Genomic DNA, 19,935 nt, shown 5'->3' on the forward strand with positions numbered 1-19,935 from the left:
TTATTAATCAATTTCACAAAAAAATGTTTTAAATTAAATAAAATCAATATTTTTTGATTAAATTCGCTTAGGAAATTAAATTTGCTTTAATTTGACACCAAACACGATATATTTCCGGTAAAAATCAAAAATGTTAGGTTAAAAATCAACAAAGAAGCCGCCATTTTGATTTTTGCCTTAATTCCTATATTTTCCTAAATAGGGCATGTTTGGTATCAAAATTCATGAAATTTTCTATACTTTCACGCTAGAGGGCTTTTAGATCGCTTTTCTCGAATTTATTTATTAATCAATTTCACAAAAAAATGTTCTAAATTAAATAAAATCAATATTTTTTGATTAAATTCGCTTAGGAAATTAAATTTGCTTTAATTTGATACCAAACACGATATATTTCCGGTAAAAATCAAAAATGTTAGGTTAAAAATCAACAAAGATGCCGCCATTTTGTTTTTTGCCTTAATTCCTATATTTTCCTAAATAAGTCGTGTTTGGTATCAAAATTCATGAAATTTTGACACTTTCACGCTGAAGGGCTTTTAGATCGCTTTTCGCGAATTTATTTATTAATCAATTTCACAAAAAAATGTTCTAAATTAAGTAAAATCAATATTTTTTGATTAAATTCGCTTAGGAAATTAAATTTGCTTTAATTTGATACCAAACACGATATATTTCCGATAATAATCAAAAATGTTAGGTTAAAAATCAACAAAGATGCCGCCATTTTGTTTTTTGCCTTAATTCCTAATTTTCCTAAATAGGGCGTGTTTGGTATCAAAATTCATGAAATTTTGACACTTTCACGCTAGAGGGCTTTTAGATCGCTTTTCTCGAATTTATTTATTAATCAATTTCACAAAAAAATGTTTTAAATTAAATAAAATCAATATTTTTTGATTAAATTCGCTTAGGAAATTAAACTTGCTTTAATTTGACACCAAACACGATATATTTCCGGTAAAAATCAAAAATGTTAGGTTAAAAATCAACAAAGACGCCGCCATTTTGTTTTTGCCTTAATTCCTACATTTTTATAAATAGGGCGTGTTTGGTATCAAAATTCATGAAATTTTCTATACTTTCACGCTATAGGGCTTTTAGATCGCTTTTCTCGAATTTATTTATTAATCAATTTCACAAAAAAATGTTCTAAATTAAGCAAAATCAATATTTTTTGATTAAATTCGCTTAGGAAATTAAATTTGCTCTAATTTGACACCAAACACGATATATTTCCGGTAAAAATCAAAAATGTTAGGTTAAAAATCAACAAAGATGCCGCCATTTTGTTTTTTGCCTTAATTCCTATATTTTCCTAAATAAGTCGTGTTTGGTATCAAAATTCATGAAATTTTGACACTTTCACGCTAAAGGGCTTTTAGATCGCTTTTCTCGAATTTATTTATTAATCAATTTCACAAAAAAATGTTTTAAATTAAGCAAAATCAATATTCTTTGATTAAATTCGCTTAGGAAATTAAATTTGCTTTAATTTGATACCAAACACGATATATTTCCGGTAAAAACCAAAAATGTTAGGTTAAAAATCAACAAAGAAGCCGCCATTTTGTTTTTTGCCTTAATTCCTATATTTTCCTAAATAAGTCGTGTTTGGTATCAAAATTCATGAAATTTTCTATACTTTCACGCTAGAGGGCTTTTAGATCGCTTTTCTCGAATTTATTTATTAATGAATTTCACCAAAAAATGTTCTAAATTAAATAAAATCAATATTTTTTGATTAAATTCGCTTAGGAAATTAAATTTGCTTTAATTTGACACCAAACACGATATATTTCCGGTAAAAATCAAAAATGTTAGGTTAAAAATCAACAAAGATGCCGCCATTTTGTTTTTTGCCTTAATTCCTATATTTTCCTAAATAAGTCGTGTTTGGTATCAAAATTCATGAAATTTTCTATACTTTCACGCTAGAGGGCTTTTAGATCGCTTTTCTCGAATTTATTTATTAATCAATTTCACAAAAAAATGTTCTAAATTAAGTAAAATCAATATTTTTTGATTAAATTCGCTTAGGAAATTAAATTTGCTTTAATTTAATACCAAACACGATATATTTCCGGTAAAAATCAAAAATGTTAGGTTAAAAATCAACAAAGATGCCGCCATTTTGTTTTTGCCTTAATTCCTATATTTTCCTAAATAGGGCGTGTTTGGTATCAAAATTCATGAAATTTTCTATACTTTCACGCTAGAGGGCTTTTAGATCGCTTTTCACGAATTTATTTATTAATCAATTTCACAAAAAAATGTTCTAAATTAAGTAAAATCAATATTTTTTGATTAAATTCGCTTAGGAAATTAAATTTGCTTTAATTTGACACCAAACACGATATATTTCCGGTAAAAATAAAAAATGTTAGGTTAAAAATCAACAAAGATGCCGCCATTTTGTTTTTTGCCTTAATTCCTATATTTTCCTAAATAAGTCGTGTTTGGTATCAAAATTCATGAAATTTTCTATACTTTCACGCTAGAGGGCTTTTAGATTGCTTTTCTCGAATTTATTTATTAATCAATTTCACAAAAAAATGTTCTAAATTAACTAAAATCAATATTTTTTGATTAAATTCGCTTAGGAAATTAAATTTACTTTAATTTGATACCAAACACGATATATTTCCGGTAAAAATCAAAAATGTTAGGTTAAAAATCAATAAAAACGCCGCCATTTTGTTTTTTGCCTTTAATTCCTATATTTTCCTAAATAAGTCGTGTTTGGTATCAAAATTCATGAAATTTTCTATACTTTCACGCTAGAGGGCTTTTAGATCGCTTTTCTCGAATTTATTTATTAATCAATTTCACAAAAAAATATTCTAAGTTAAGTAAAATTAATATTTTTTGATTAAATTCGCTTAGGAAATTAAATTTGCTTTAATTTGATACCAAACACGATATATTTCTGGTAAAAATCAAAAATGTTAGGTTAAAAATCAATAAAAACGCCGCCATTTTGTTTTTTGCCTTAATTCCTATATTTTCCTAAATAAGTCGTGTTTGGTATCAAAATTCATGAAATTTTCTATACTTTCACGCTAGAGGGCTTTTAGATCGCTTTTCTCGAATTTATTTATTAATCAATTTCACAAAAAAATGTTCTAAATTAAGTAAAATCAATATTTTTTGATTAAATTCGCTTAGGAAATTAAATTTGCTTTAATTTGACACCAAACACGATATATTTCCGGTAAAAATCAAAAATGTTAGGTTAAAAATCAACAAAGATGCCGCCATTTTGTTTTTGCCTTAATTCCTATATTTTCCTAAATAGGGCGTGTTTGGTATCAAAATTCATGAAATTTTCTTTTAGAAATAAAACGGCTGTTGCTGACTTTTTGGACACTGTGGAGTGTCATTTAAAAAATTGGCCATGACCTTCATACTACCTTCAAAATAAAGTCAAGGTCAAAAATGTTATCGTCATATGATTTCCGTCATATGACCACCCTGTATAGTCGTGTTTTGTAAGTGGTAAATTGTTGAATTGTCATTTTTAACTTCAAATTAATGTTTGAACTAAAACGTTAAATTCAAAATTTCATTTCGAACCTCAAACATCAAATTCTAAGATATTTAAAATGTCAAAAACAAGATTTCTAAGCGATTAATTCATAATTTAAAGCCGTATATTTCAAATTTTAGAATGTGCCCTAAAGGGATACATTCAAAATGTTGAAATGTCATTTTTAACGTCAAACCCATCGTTTTAAAAAATTAATATTTTATTTAAAACGTTGAAATCAACGTTTGATATAAACCTTTAAATTCCAAGATATCATTAAAACGTCGAACGCAACATTTCGAAATGACGGTTGAAGCGTTTAATTCGTAATTTCGAATTGACATAAAGCGGTATATTCGAAATTTTAGAACGTGGCCTAAACGGACACATTCAAATTGTTAAATTGTCATTTTTAATTTCAAATTAATGTTTCAACTAAAACGTTAAATTCAAAATGTCATTTCGAATCTCAAACGTCACATTTCAAGGTATTTAAAATGTCAAAAACAAGGTTTCCAAGCGATTAATTCACAATTTCAAAATTACGTAAATTTTAGAATGTGTCCTAAAGAGATACATTCAAAATGTTGAAATGTCATTTTTAACTTTAAATCAATGTTTTAGCTAAAACGTTAAATTCAAAATGTTATTTCGAACCTCAAACGTCAAATTCCAAGGTATTTAAAATGTCGAAAACAAGATTTTAAAGCGATTAATTCATAATTTCAAATTGATGTAAAGCAATTTTAGAACGTTTCCTAAAGCGACAAGTTCACAATGTTGAAACGTCAGTTGTAATTTCAAAATGTCATTTAAAACGTCGCAAGTAATATTTAACAGTATATAAATTACATCTTTTATATTTAACAACATAATTTTCTTATGTTTTAGACCCCCTAAAATAATTATCCAGATTTAACAGATTACACCGACTGAATAAATAAATAAATAAGCACAGAGAGTACTGGGTAATTCGTGACGCATCGCTTTGGGTCGATTCCATTGAGTATAGGAATACTTATAATAGACGAAACGAAATTCAATAAAGGGACATAAATAACTGACGACCGCAGCCAACACATGTTGAGTTACCCACCCTTCCAAAAACTTTTACTCCGTGAATAGAAAAATAGAGAGGATCAAAAAGAAAGAGAGATCAATACCTACCCCACCAACAAAAAGGAACAAATCTTTAGAGTGTCGATGGCAGATACTACAACAACTTGTATTGAGGGTGAGAGTGTGCAGATTATCGTTCTTCGGGGTAATCTTTTCCCCCATTTTCGGACGATGATTAAGTTTTTAGGGGAAAAAAAGAATTTATTTAATTTAGTTCATTTCAATAACATCCGTAGTTTTAGACTCTTTAATCTCCAAAGGTTCCTCGCGAATTTCCTCTTCTTGGCACCGATCGGCCAAAGAAATTTCATGCAACAACCGATTATTCTCCTCCTCCAACGCTTTAATACACCTCTCATTATCAACAATAATCTTTTTGTATTCATTATGAATCTCGTGCCGAGTCGCAACCGCATCATTCAAAGTCTTTTCAGTTTCCCGCACGCTCACGCATTTCTTATGCAACCCCAAAACGGCCTCCATTTTTTGATTCTTCCGATACTCCAATTTCAAATCTTTCCTTAACGCGTTCGTTTCGACGATTAACGCCGAATTTTCTTCGACCAATTTTAATTTGTCCATAATCGAAGAGGATGTTTTATTGATTTGGGTTTGTAACGATTTGATGGTTTTTTCTAAAAAGTCGCGTTGACGTAGAAATTCGTTTTTGGCATCGCGATCTTCCGCCAACATAATTTCGAAGTCTTTATCGGTGTTGTAGGTGTGATACATTTCTTTGACTGCTTTTTGTAGTTTTGGAACGTCTTGGATTAAACCGCTCGCGTGGTGGATGTCGTTTCGAATTTTTTTTAAGGCTGCTTTCGCGCAACGATTTTTGGTTATTTCGCGTTTGATTTCGAGGTCGGCTGCTTTTAATTTTTCGCGTAATTCGCGTAATTGGACGTCTAAGGAGAGGATGATTTTTTGTAAGTTTTCTAATTCGTTGACCATTTCGGTGATTTGTTCCATTTGTTCGCGGATGCGGCGTTCTCTCGGTTCGATTTGCGATTTTAATTCGTTTATTTTGAAGTCTAAAATGAATTTGAATTTTTCTAGTTCTTGGTTGCGGCGTTTTAATTCGAAGATTCGTTTCTCTTTGTCTTGTATCGTTGAATCGCGCTCGGCGATTTCTTTTTTTAAATCGAGCATATCTTTTTCTAAGTTTAATATGATTTGTTTTAATTTTAATTGTTCGTTTTGTTGGGTGTGTACCGCGTGTTTTAAATCATCGATTTCTTTTGATGCCGCTGTTAATTTCTTTTTAACAGTTTGTGCTTCACCTTTTAGCCGAATATTCGCGTCTTGTTCCGCGGTTAATTGTGTTTCATAGTTTATTTTAAGATCGTAAATTTCTCGATCTGCATCATCTTCGATTTGTTGCTTAATTATTTCGTGTTCTTTCGATCGTTGTCTTCCCTCTTCTTGCAACTCCTCCAATTGGACTTCTTTCTCATTCAATTTCTCAACGAACGAATTTGTTATATTCGCCTCAGATTCCTTTTTGCTTACAATTAATTCCTCGATTTCAAGCAAAAATCTCACTCTCATCTGTTCCATTTTTTGTTCCAACTTGAGATATTTCTCGTATTCGTTAATAAGTTTTTCGTTATAACTATTTTCTAATTTTTGAATGTATTCTTCGTGATTGTGTTTCATTTTCATGATTTCTTCGTTAATCGTGTTGATTTCCGTGAAATGGTCTCCCTCTAAAGCTTCAATTTTCTCTTTTAATTCTTCGATGGCGTTGCAGTAGCCTTCGTGGACGTTTTTGATGGCTGCGTTATGTAACGTTTCGATTTGGCGCATTTGATACGCGTGTTCCGTTTCTAATTCGTGCATTCTTAATTGTAAGTCGCGAATAAAGTTGAGTTTTTCTTCTAAATCGACTTTTGGAATTAGAATTTCGGTTGAAGGTGAGAATTCTTTGTCGAGTTTAATTGCTTTTCCTTCGATGTTTAATAAACGCCAAATACAAATGATTCCCTCCCTTGAAGCTGTTATTATAAAACGATCATCGTAAGTTATTTCCATCTAAAAAGAAATAAAAAATAGTTTATACATCAAATATTTAATTCTAAAAATTAATAACCTAGCAGAATGAAAGAAGATTATGTTGAGGGACCATGCAAAAAATTGATCTATCAACATCGTTCTGAATATTTGTGATCAACATCTATCTCATTTTTTGCATGGTCTCTCAACATAATCTTTGATACTCTTTAACACTGTTCCTAAACATCTCCCACATCATCCATCAACATTTTCAACATCCCTAACATCATTCAATCGTCTTATTATCATCTTTCCCATCGTTCCTAGCCTTCCACGACGTATTTTCAATATCTTTCTAGCTATCTAACAGCATAGGCCTTGATATCCTCCAACATCGCCCTTGATGCCCCATTTCCAGTTCTCATACATTAATGACACTTCTTTTATTAAATATTGGTTACTCAAATAGGGTCAATAAATCCAAAACGAATGTAAGTCAAATTATGTCACTCAGCAACATACATAATGGACACCTGTAGATATTCTTCAATATCGACTATAATATCTCTTTACATATTTTTTGACAAATTTTGATTTACCTTTCAACACCACCTTACGCTCTTCATCGTGTATATCGATAAACATTATAATCGGTCTTCATCAACATCGTCTATGACATTTCTCACAACTTTTAGTAGTCTCTCTATATTATACATCTTTAATGTTATCATTATTTTCTACCTCAATATTCTCATCTACATTATTTATGGCATAAATCAGGTATTCCTCAAGTTCCTTCATGATCCTCATCGGTGATATCTCTCAACACCCTTCATGATTGAGGACTTCATGCTCCTCAACAACAGAAATGTGATAAATTCATCTACTTGCTCTACACTTTCTGTTTAATCACCAGTATTTTTATCGTTTTCAATCTTCTATGACATCCTTACATTACGCTTAAATTCAAAATGTCATTTCGAACCTCAAACATGAAATTCCAAGATATTTAAAATGTCAAAAACAAGATTTCTAAGCGATTAATTCATAATTTCAAATTGACGTAAAGCGGTGTATTCGAAATTTTAGAACGTTTCCTAAAGGGATACATTCAAATTGTGGAATTGTCATTTTTAACTTTAAATTAATGTTTCAACTAAAACGTTAAATTCAAAATGTCATTTCGAACCTCAAACATCAAATTCCAAGATATTTAAAATGTCTAAAACAAGATTTCTAAGCGATTAATTCATAATTTCAAATTGACGTAAAGCGGTGTATTCGAAATTTTAGAACGTTTCCTAAAGGGATACATTCAAATTGTTGAATTGTCATTTTTAACTTTAAATTAATGTTTCAACTGAAACGTTAAATTCAAAATGTCATTTCGAATCTCAAACATCAAATTCCAAGATATTTAAAATGTCAAAAACAAGATTTCTAAGCGATTAATTCATAATTTCAAATTGACGTAAAGCGGTGTATTCGAAATTTTAGAACGTTTCCTAAAGGGATACATTCAAATTGTTGAATTGTCATTTTTAACTTTAAATTAATGTTTCAACTAAAACGTTAAATTCAAAATGTCATTTCGAACCTCAAACATCAACTTCCAAGATATTTAAAATGTCAAAAACAAGATTTCTAACCGATTAATTCATAATTTCAAATTGACGTAAAGCGGTGTATTCGAAATTTTAGAACGTTTCCTAAAGGGATACATTCAAATTGTTGAATTGTCATTTTTAACTTTAAATTAATGTTTCAACTAAAACGTTAAATTCAAAATGTCATTTCGAACCTCAAACATCAACTTCCAAGATATTTAAAATGTCAAAAACAAGATTTCTAACCGATTAATTCATAATTTCAAATTGACGTAAAGCCGCATATTTCAAATTTTAGAACGTGACCTAAAGGGATACATTCAAAATGTTGAAATGTCATTTTTAACTTCAAACCCATCGTTTTAAAAAATTAATATTTTATTTAAAACGTTGAAATCAATGTTTTATCTAAAACTTTAAATTTCAAAATATCATTTAAAACGTCGAACGCAACATTTCGAAATGACGGTTGAAACGTTTAATTCGTAATTTCGAATTGACATAAAGCGGTATATTCGAAATTTTAGAACGTTTCCTAAAGGGACACATTCAAAATGTTGACTTGTCATTTTTAACATCAAATTAATGTTTCAACTAAAACGTTAAATTCAAAATGTCATTTCGAACCTCAAACATCAACTTCCAAGATATTTAAAATGTCAAAAACAAGATTTCTAACCGATTAATTCATAATTTCAAATTGACGTAAAGCCGCATATTTCAAATTTTAGAACGTGACCTAAAGGGATACATTCAAAATGTTGAAATGTCATTTTTAACTTCAAACCCATCGTTTTAAAAAATTAATATTTTATTTAAAACGTTGAAATCAATGTTTTATGTAAAACTTTAAATTCCAAAATATCATTTAAAACGTCGAACGCAACATTTCGAAATGACGGTTGAAACGTTTAATTCGTAATTTCGAATTGACATAAAGCGGTATATTCGAAATTTTAGAACGTTTCCTAAAGCGATACATTCAAATTGTTGAATTGTCATTTTTAACTTTAAATTAATGTTTCAACTAAAACGTTAAATTCAAAATGTCATTTCGAACCTCAAACATCAAATTCCAGGATATTTAAAATGTCAAAAACAAGATTTCTAAGCGATTAATTCATAATTTAAAGCCGTATATTTCAAATTTTAGAATGTGCCCTAAAGGGATACATTCAAAATGTTGAAATGTCATTTTTAACTTCAAACCCATCGTTTTAAAAAATTAATATTTTATTTAAAACGTTGAAATCAATGTTTTATCTAAACCTTTAAATTCCAAAATATCATTTAAAACGTCGAACGCAACATTTCGAAATGACGGTTGAAACGTTTAATTCGTAATTTCGAATTGACATAAAGCGGTATATTCGAAATTTTAGAACGTTTCCTAAAGGGATACATTCAAATTGTGGAATTGTCATTTTTAACATCAAATTAATGTTTCAACTAAAACGTTAAATTCAAAATGTCATTTCGAACCTCAAACATCAACTTCCAAGATATTTAAAATGTCAAAAACAAGATTTCTAAGCGATTAATTCATAATTTCAAATTGACGTAAAGCCGCATCTTTCAAATTATAGAATGTGCTCTAAAGGGATACATTCAAAATGTTGAGGACTTCATGTTCCTCAACAACAGAAATGTGATAAATTCATCTACTTGCTCTACACAACTTTCTGTATAATCAGCTGTATTTTTATCGTTTTCAATATCATCATCTTCTTTATCAGTTATTAATATTATCCTTGATATATCCTTGAAATTATGAAAATTTTATGAATTTCGTCGTTTTGAAAGTACTTCATGGTAACACTTGGATATCGGAGCACGTTACAAAAAAACTTTTAAAACAAAAGTTGTAGCAAATTTTATACTTAGCAATATTGCTTTCTTGTACTTTTGCTCTCAGATGAATAAATATTGAGAAAAGTACGAAAATATAAAAATTTTATGAATTTGTTGTTTTTTCAAGTTATTAAAGGTAACGTTTAGGAATCGGAGCATGTTATAAAGAAACTTTTAGAACAAAAGTTGTAGCAAATTTTATTGTTAACAATATTGCTCTCTTGCACTTTTTCTCTTAGATACGTCAATATCGAGATAGATACGAAAATATGAAAATTTGATGAATTTCTTGCTCTTTCAAATGATTAAAGGTAACATTCGGGAATCGAAGCATGTTATAAAAAAACTTTTATAACAAAAGTTGTAGCAAATTGTATTGGTAACAATATTGCTCTCTTGCACTTTTTCTCTTAGATACGTCAATATCGAGATAGATACGAAAATATGAAAATTTGATGAATTTGTTACTTTTTCAAATGATTATAGGTAACATTTGGTAATCGGAGCATGTTACAAAAAAACTTTTAGAACAAAAGTTGTAGCAAATTGTATTGGTAACAATATTGCTCTCTTGCACTTTTTCTCTTAGATACGTCAATATCGAGATAGATACGAAAATATGAAAATTTGATGAATTTGTTACTTTTTCAAATGATTAAAGGTAACATTTGGGAATCGGAGCATGTTACAAAAAAATTTTTATAACAAAAGTTGTAGCAAATTTTATTGTTAACATTATTGCTTTCTTGCACTTTTGCTCTTAGATGCGTCAATATCGAGAAAAGTACAAAAATATGAAATTTTGATGAATTTGCTTTTTTATGCTATTAAAGGTAACATTCGAGAATCAAAGCATATTATAAAAAAACTTTTAGTACAAAAGTTGTAGCAAATTTTATTGTTAACAATATTGCTCTCTTGCACTTTTGCTCTTAGATGCGTCAATATCGAGAAAAGCACAAAAATATGAAATTTTGATGAATTTGCTTTTTTATGCTATTAAAGGTAACATTTGGGAATCGGAGCATGCTATAAAAAAACTTTTAGAACAAAAGTTGTAGCAAATTGTATTGGTAACAATATTGCTCTCTTGCACTTTTTCTCTTAGATACGTCAATATCGAGATAGATACGAAAATATGAACATTTGATGAATTTTTTGCTCTTTCAAATGATTAAAGGTAACATTTGGGAATCGAAGCATGTTATAAAAAAACTTTTATAACAAAAGTTGTAGCAAATTGTATTGGTAACAATATTGCTCTCTTGCACTTTTTCTCTTAGATACGTCAATATCGAGATAGATACGAAAATATGAAAATTTGATGAATTTGTTACTTTTTCAAATGATTAAAGGTAACATTTGGGAATCGGAGCATGTTACAAAAAAACTTTTAGAACAAAAGTTGTAGCAAATTGTATTGGTAACAATATTGCTCTCTTGCACTTTTTCTCTTAGATACGTCAATATCGAGATAGATACGAAAATATGAAAATTTGATGAATTTGTTACTTTTTCAAATGATTAAAGGTAACATTTGGGAATCGAAGCATGTTATAAAGAAACTTTTAGAACAAAAGTTGTAGTAAATTTTATTGTTAACAATATTGCTCTGTTGCAGTTTTGCTCTTAAATGCGTCAATATCGAGAAAAGTACAAGAATATGAAAATTTGACGAATTTGCTTTTTTATGCTATTAAAGGTAATACTCGGGAATCGAAGCATGTTATAAAGAAACTTTTAGAACAAAAGTTGTAGCAAATTTTATTGTTAACAATATTGCTCTCTTGCAGTTTTGCTCTTAAATGCGTCAATATCGAGAAAAGTACAAGAATATGAAAATTTGACGAATTTGCTTTTTTATGCTATTAAAGGTAACATTTGGGAATCGAAGCATGTTATAAAGAAACTTTTAGAACAAAAGTTGTAGTAAATTTTATTGTTAACAATATTAATATCTTGCACTTTTGCTCTTAGATGCGTCAATATCGAGAAAAACACAAAAATATGAAATTTTGATGAATTTGCTTTTTTATGCTATTAAGGGTAATACTCGGGAATCGAAGCATGTTATAAAGAAATTTTTAGAACAAAAGTTGTAGCAAATTTTATTGTTAACAATATTGCTCTCTTGTAGTTTTGCTCTTAGATGCGTCAATATCGAGAAAAGTACAAAAATATGAAAATTTAACATCATTTTTGATATTCATTTTTAGTGATATCCTTCAATATAATCCTTTGATATCTTTCAGCATCATTTTTGATATCTTTTAACATCATCTTTGTATTATCGTCTTTTAACACCATCAGTTGATCAAACTGTTTTATTCTCTTTCAATATCTTTCATCATCTTCCCTAATCTTTATGGTATATATATTAACAAAAACTTACTCATCATATAAAAAGTGTGTATATAAGTAAAAAAAAACTTACATGACTTATTGCAGTTGGATGTACGACAAACTCAATACATTCAGCTGTATCCATAATCGGAATTTTGACCGAATAAACGACTCCATTAATTCCAGCCACGAACAACATTAAATTCGAATTGGAAAGTACCACTTTGGTCAAAGCCGTCTGCGTTACAGAAACATCCCTTTGAATATTACAGTTCATAATCTCCCTAATTCTGCCGTCTGAGCCAACCGCAAAAACCGATTTTCCATCGCCCGTGGTATTGGCATCCGCAAATTGACACGATTTCACGATCGTCTCGCTGATTCTCCGCGTCGTCGAGATTTGCCATTCGTAAACTGCCCCTTCGGCCCCGCACGAACACAATTTATAATCGTCGTGAACCCAAGAGAACCCCGTAACCCTTCCGTTATGACCTTTCAAATTAAACATATGCTCGAACGAAACCGACGAGTACACTTGAATTATATTTCCGTTGGCAGCCGCAAAAATATGACCCAAATTACTAAAAGATACTAATTTGCAATTCCTTACGGAGAATTCTCGGGTCATTTCGAGATCGTCTAAAAGGATTGTTAAGAATCGGAGTTTGTCGGAGAATCCGACCACGGCGTATAACCCCGTTGGGTGCAAAGCTAAACCGTGGATTTCTTCTAAATAAGTTTTAACTAATTCTAAAGTTTCCGATTCAAAGTTCCAAATGCGTATGGTTCGGTCCCAAGTTCCCGAAGTCATAAAAATCGGCTTCCATTTACACACCGCAATCGAACCAATTCCACCATGATGCAAATTCATCCCTTGTTCTTGAAACATAATTTCAGGTTGCGCAACTATATCGGGCCCCCATAACCTCACCGTATACATTTGATTCTCTTTACACGTCGCTAATAACCTATCTTCAGATAAATTCACCCCCAAATGATTAATGTGGTTTAAAGCACCATCAACGGTTGGGTCATCGTCTTCGCGAACGACGTTTCGATCGGGTACTTTAAAAACGTTTCGTCTTCTGTAACGATGCGGGGTTTCTTTTTCGTATAAATAAACCATTCCGACCCCGCAAGCGTAAGCAAACCCTTTCGAGAAGACGAACATCGATTTTACTTGGTTATCTTCGCCTGCTATGGCCATCAAAGAGTTATCTAACAAGTTTGTTAAATCGCCCGCTTCGGCGTCATCCTCGAATTTGTAGTTGAATAAAGGGGTGTCGTACGCGATGTGTATCGCTTTGAGCTCGCCACTTTCGATGGTCATTATGCGCCCGTCCGAAGTTCCCGCGAGAAAACGGTCTTGAGATAACCAAGATCCGGATGTGAAGTTAACACCTTCGGCTTTTGCGAAACCGAATTGGCGCCAAACGTTTTCGAACGATGCGAGCATTCTGTACGTTTGGTTTCCGAGTAAGATGAGGAGGTTTGGGTCGTTTGGGTTGCAACAAATCTGGAATAAAATTGTTTTTCAGTTTAATAAAAATATAAACTATCAAAGCCCAGTACCCGACATCATCATTACAAGTATGCAACCAATATCACAGTACTGGTATTGCAATACGCGATTAGTAATATTGGTTGCATACTTGCAATGATGACGTCGTGTATGTTAATTAATTAACACACTGTACTTTTTTTTAATAAAGAAAAGTTTTCTGTAATACAACAACAATATACAACAATCTAGCGCTGAATAACAATTAAAACTAGAACTAGCATCATTGATTTATACATCGTATGGACAACTAGGGGAATACCCAGCGCAGCGTTGCCAACCTATGCCCACCAAATGTCGGTTTTATTAGAAAAATCGCTTCAGAATAATATATCCTTCAATCATATAATGCTCTGATGTGGAAGATATGGGACCCTTACAAAGGTACCTTGTTGAATGTTTAATTAAAATGATTGTTTTTCGGGGTCAAATCTATTGGCAAGTTGTTGGGAATCGAAGCATGTTATAAAAAAACTTTTAGAACAAAAGTTGTAGCAAATTTTATTATTATCAATATTGCTCTCTTGCACTTTTTCTCTTAAATGCGCCAATACCGAGAAAAGTACAAAAATATGAAATTTTGATGAAATTGCTTTTTTATGTTATTAAAGGTAACATTTGGGAATCGAAGTATGTTACAAAAAAACTTTTATAACAGAAGTTGTAGCAAATTTTATTGTTAACAATATTGCTCTCTTGCACTTTTTCTCTTAAATACGTCAATATCGAGATAGATACGAAAATATGAAAATTTGATGAATTTGTTGCTTTTTCAAATGATTAAAGGTAACATTTGGGAATCGGAGCATGTTACAAAAAAACTTTTAGAACAAAAGTTGTAGCAAATTTTATTGTTAACATTATTGCTTTCTTGCACTTTTGCTCTTAGATGCGTCAATATCGAGAAAAGCACAAAAATATGAGAATTTGATGAATTTGTTGCTTTTTCAAATGATTAAAGGTAACATTTGGGAATCGGAGCACGCTATAAAAAAACTTTTATAACAAAAGTTGTAGCAAATTTTATTGTTAACAATATTGCTCTCTTGCACTTTTTCTCTTAGATACGTCAATATCGAGAAAAGCACAAAAATATGAGAATTTGATGAATTTGTTGCTTTTTCAAATGATTAAAGGTAGCATTTGGGAATTGGAGCATGCTATAAAAAAACTTTTATAACAAAAGTTGTAGCAAATTTTATTGTTAACAATATTGCTCTCTTGCACTTTTTCTCTTAGATACGTCAATATCGAGATAGATACGAAAATATGAAAATTTGATGAATTTGTTGCTTTTTCAAATGATTAAAGGTAACATTTGGGAATCGGAGCATGCTATAAAAAAACTTTTATAACAAAAGTTGTAGCAAATTTTATTGTTAACAATATTGCTCTCTTGCACTTTTGCTCTTAGATACGTCAATATCGAGATAGATACGAAAATATGAAAATTTGATGAATTTGTTGCTCTTTCAAATGATTAAAGGTAACATTCAAGAATCGAAGCATGCTATAAAAAAACTTTTAAACAAAAGTTGTAGCAAATTTTATTGTTAACATTATTGCTCTCTTGCACTTTTTCTCTTAGATACGTCAATATCGAGATAGATACGAAAATATGAAAATTTAATGAATTTGTTGCTCTTTCAAATGATTAAAGGTAACATTCGGGAATCGAAGCATGTTATAAAGAAACTTTTAGAACAAAAGTTGTAGCAAATTTTATTGTTAACAATATTGCTCTCTTGCACTTTTTCTCTTAGATACGTCAATATCGAGAAAAGTACAAAAATATGAAAATTTGATGAATTTGTTGCTTTTTCAAATGATTAAAGGTAACATTCGGGAATCGAAGCATGTTATAAAAAAACTTTTATAACAAAAGTTGTAGCAAATTTTATTGTTAACAATATTGCTCTCTTGCACTTTTGCTCTTAGATACGTCAATATCGAGATAGATACGAAAATATGAAAATTTGACGAATTTGTTGCTCTTTCAAATGATTAAAGGTAACATTCAAGAATCGAAGCATGCTATAAAAAAACTTTTAAACAAAAGTTGTAGCAAATTTTATTGTTAACATTATTGCTCTCTTGCACTTTTTCTCTTAGATACGTCAATATCGAGATAGATACGAAAATATGAAAATTTGATGAATTTGTTGCTTTTTCAAATGATTAAAGGTAACATTCGGGAATCGAAGCATGTTATAAAAAAACTTTTATAACAAAAGTTGTAGCAAATTTTATTGTTAAGATTATTGCTCTCTTGCACTTTTTCTCTTAGATACGTCAGTATCGAGATAGATACGAAAATATGAAAATTTAATGAATTTGTTGCTCTTTCAAATGATTAAAGGTAACATTCGGGAATCGAAGCATGTTATAAAGAAACGTTTAGAACAAAAGTTGTAGCAAATTTTATTGTTAACAATATTGCTCTCTTGCACTTTTGCTCATAGATGCGTCAATATCGAGAAAAGCACAAAAATATGAAATTTTGATGAATTTGCTTTTTTATGCTATTAAAGGTAATATTCGAGAATCGAAGCATGTTATAAAAAAACTTTTAGAACAAAAGTTGTAGCAAATTTTATTGTTAACAATATTGCTCTCTTGCACTTTTTCTCTTAGATGCGTCAATATCGAGAAAAGTACAAAAATATGAAATTTTGATGAATTTGCTATTTTATGTTATTAAAGGTAATATTCGGGAATCGAAGCATGTTATAAAAAAACTTTTATAACAAAAGTTGTAGCAAATTTTATTGTTAACATTATTGCTCTCTTGCACTTTTGCTCTTAGATGCGTCAATATCGAGAAAAGTACAAAAATATGAAATTTTGATGAATTTGCTTTTTTATGTTATTAAAGGTAACATTCGGGAATCGAAGCATGTTATAAAGAAAGTTTTAAAACAAAAGTTGTAGCAAATTTTATTGTTAATAATATTGCTCTCTTGTACTTTTGCTCTTAGATGCATTAATTTCGAGATAAATACGAAAATATCAAGATTTGATCAAATTATTAAAGGTAAGACTCGGGAATCGGAGCACATTATAAAAAACTTATGATGCATACTGTATATACCAACGATCTGGCAACGTTGCTCGAGCGACATTGCCACATTGTCGGTAATGCAGTAATAATGTAATAAGTAGAGTATTCCCATAATATAATAATAATATTTCAATTCTATCCTTTATTAAAATTTTGAAAATCCGTAAATTAATAAATAAATCGATAGGGTATAAATCGGTAGGGTTGGCAACGCTGAATAATAGTTCTAGTTTTAATTTTATCAAAATATATAACAATTTATCACCGATTAACATTTAATAAGTATTAATTTACCTGGACGATATCTCCGACGTTATTTAAATTATTAGCGCGACAACTGCTTTCAACTCGGCCTTTTTCAGCTTTATAAACGTACATTTGCCAATCGGGTTCGCCGGTCACAACGATTAGATTTCGGTTATCTTGGGTAAAAGACATGCAAGCGAATTCTCGCGTCGTACATTCGCGATCCATTGGAATCAAGATTTGTTTCTTTTTCTTGCAGGTGTTCGTCTCAAATAACGTAGCATAGGGCCTATCTCCGCTTTCAGCAACCGCCAATAATTTTCTAACGCAAAATTTTTTATTATTAATCGTTTCATCAAGATTGCGAGGATTATTTATTACCTATTTGGAGTTATCGCAATAGAAGTAACATATTGGCCCCGATCGGTGAGTTTAATAAATTTTTGTCGGTGTTGATTAAAATTGTGCATAACCAGCATGCTTCCGCATGGATAAGCGATGTCTTCATCGTTAATAAAATGAGCGTTACCTTTTACTGCAGTGTTTATACCTAAAATGAGTCGGGGTTGAAGGGCTGGAAGCGCAGCGGTTAAAGCTGCCATCCCTTCGATAATTTAACAATAATTGTGTCATTTTAACCGATTACAAATCAATTGTTGCTAAGGAGACATAAATAAACAAGTTTAATCAATATTTTTAATCGTTTCAAAATTAAGTTATGCAACCAACATGACACGTGGGAAACTTATGCAACCTAATTAACATCTTTTTATTTTTTATTTATAATATTGATATGGTCACTTTTTAACAAAATTTAATACAAAAATGTCTTACAGCGCCGAAATATTAATTATTTCAATAAAATATTAATTATTTACTAAAATATTTTAATAAAATAAATTATTTCAAAAAAATTGAATTATGCAACCAACATAACACGCACGAAACTTATGCAACCCAATTAACACGTCGTTATTTTTTATTTACAATATTGATGTGGTTACTTTTTAACAAAATTTAATACAAAAATGTCTTACAGCGCCGAAATATTAATTATTTCAATAAAATATTAATTATTTAATGAAATATTTTAATAAAATAAATTATTTCAAAAAAAATTGAATTATGCAACCAACATAACACGTACGAAACTTATGCAACCCAATTAACACGTCTTTATTTTTTATTTACAATATTGATGTGGTTACTTTTTAACAAAATTTAATACAAAAATGTCTTACAGCGCCGAGGAAAAACTACGAGAAGCCTCGGCTCTTGGTGATATCGAAGGTATTCAAAACTTATTGGCTCAAAACGTTGATGTTAACGCAAAGAACTCAATAAACGGTTGGTATGTATTAAAAAGAGATGTTTTTGTAATAAAACCTTAAATAAAACATTAATTACTTTTAGGACTGCTTTACATTGGGCCACCAAACGCAACCATGAAACTGTAGTAAGAATCTTATTAAGTAATGGAGCTGATAGTAAATTAGAAAACCAAAAAGGTGAACGACCATCGAATTTATCCAAAAACCCCTCGATTTTAAACCTTTTAGAACCTCCAACTGCATCAGACTCGAATGATTCTGGTGAAGATAACTTAAAATTCACCCCTAATTACATTAAAAATGCCCCATTAAATGGTCAAGTTGATTTGGGGACTAAATTAAGGCAAAGACACCCCGATTTCTCAACAATGCCAACAACAGCTTTACCTGCAGCTCAATCTGATGATGATTTAGTTCTAAAAATACGCGTTTTTGGTTCAAGTGACCCTGATTTTATTGAGATTGAAGTGCCACGGTGGAAATTAACCTACAATGGGTTACAAAAGATTTGTTGTGAGGAATTGGAGATTTGTGAAAGTCAAGTTGAACGAATTCGTAAGTTACCCAATGTGAGGTTGAGAAAGGACGCTGATGTGAAGAGGTTGATGGATTTTCAGTGCTTAGAAATTGTTTTAAAGCCACCCTTAAATGAGAAGTTGAGTAATAGTTATCAGAGTATCTCCACGCATAAGGATCAAACTATTCTTTATTGAATGGGGGAAAAGAAATGATAAAAAAGATTCCCACCACCTATTTTTTTAGATTTTCATCAATTATTAGTGATTTAATTTGTTAATGCACGCAAATTAAGAGAAAAACGTTTTTAGTTTTAATTAATTAAAGCATTTAAGTATATAACTTGTAAAAAAAAATGTTCCTAGTTGCCTATTTTGTATATTTTTCATTAAAAACGAAAATCAAGTCTATTAAAAGCAATTAATTGGTTTAATCTAAAAAAAATTTTTTTTAATAAAAATCATTAAGCGCCATCTGCTTCTCGGTTAAGAAACTAATAATAAATCGAAAACTAATTTCTAAGGTTTGAAACTCGGCTAAAATATTATTAATTGAGTTGATAGACAAGAGATTATAATAAATTTAAAGTCCCTAGATTTACAAAGTACCGCGGTTCATGAAGCCTGTTTTCGAGCCAAAAAAAGTTTGACAGCTTGTCACTACATCTCACCACTTATTTACAAAAATATTGCCGTCTTGTTGCCTTTGGAGTTGCAAAAATGGCAGTAAGAAGGACTTTCGACTCTTCAGAGTACCACGAGAAAAAAGGTTAAATTTCC

The 19,935-nt window shown here is 30.3% G+C and overlaps 2 protein-coding genes across 2 annotated transcripts; one reads left to right on the forward strand and one right to left on the reverse strand.

Annotated features, from left to right (window-relative positions):
• Window positions 1-4,419: 4,419 nt before the first annotated feature.
• On the reverse strand, window positions 4,420-17,911 carry LOC111419390 (testes of unusual size). Its single transcript, XM_023052184.2, has 4 exons — window positions 17,691-17,911; window positions 17,358-17,631; window positions 12,533-13,957; window positions 4,420-6,679 (listed from the first exon to the last, which is right to left on the reverse strand). Exons 1-4 carry the CDS (start codon window positions 17,909-17,911, stop codon window positions 4,859-4,861), a joined length of 3,741 nt encoding a protein of 1,246 aa, XP_022907952.2. The 3' UTR covers window positions 4,420-4,858.
• A 552-nt stretch (window positions 17,912-18,463) lies between these two features.
• Window positions 18,464-19,580, forward strand: LOC111419396 (ankyrin repeat domain-containing protein 40-like). Its single transcript, XM_023052192.2, has 2 exons — window positions 18,464-18,660; window positions 18,723-19,580. The coding sequence occupies exons 1-2, from the start codon at window positions 18,542-18,544 to the stop codon at window positions 19,351-19,353; spliced, it is 750 nt and encodes a 249-aa protein (XP_022907960.1). The 5' UTR covers window positions 18,464-18,541; the 3' UTR covers window positions 19,354-19,580.
• The last annotated feature ends 355 nt before the right edge of the window (window positions 19,581-19,935 follow it).

This window comes from Onthophagus taurus, chromosome 5 (assembly GCF_036711975.1).
Source record: "Onthophagus taurus isolate NC chromosome 5, IU_Otau_3.0, whole genome shotgun sequence".
Taxonomy (NCBI): domain Eukaryota; kingdom Metazoa; phylum Arthropoda; class Insecta; order Coleoptera; family Scarabaeidae; genus Onthophagus; species Onthophagus taurus.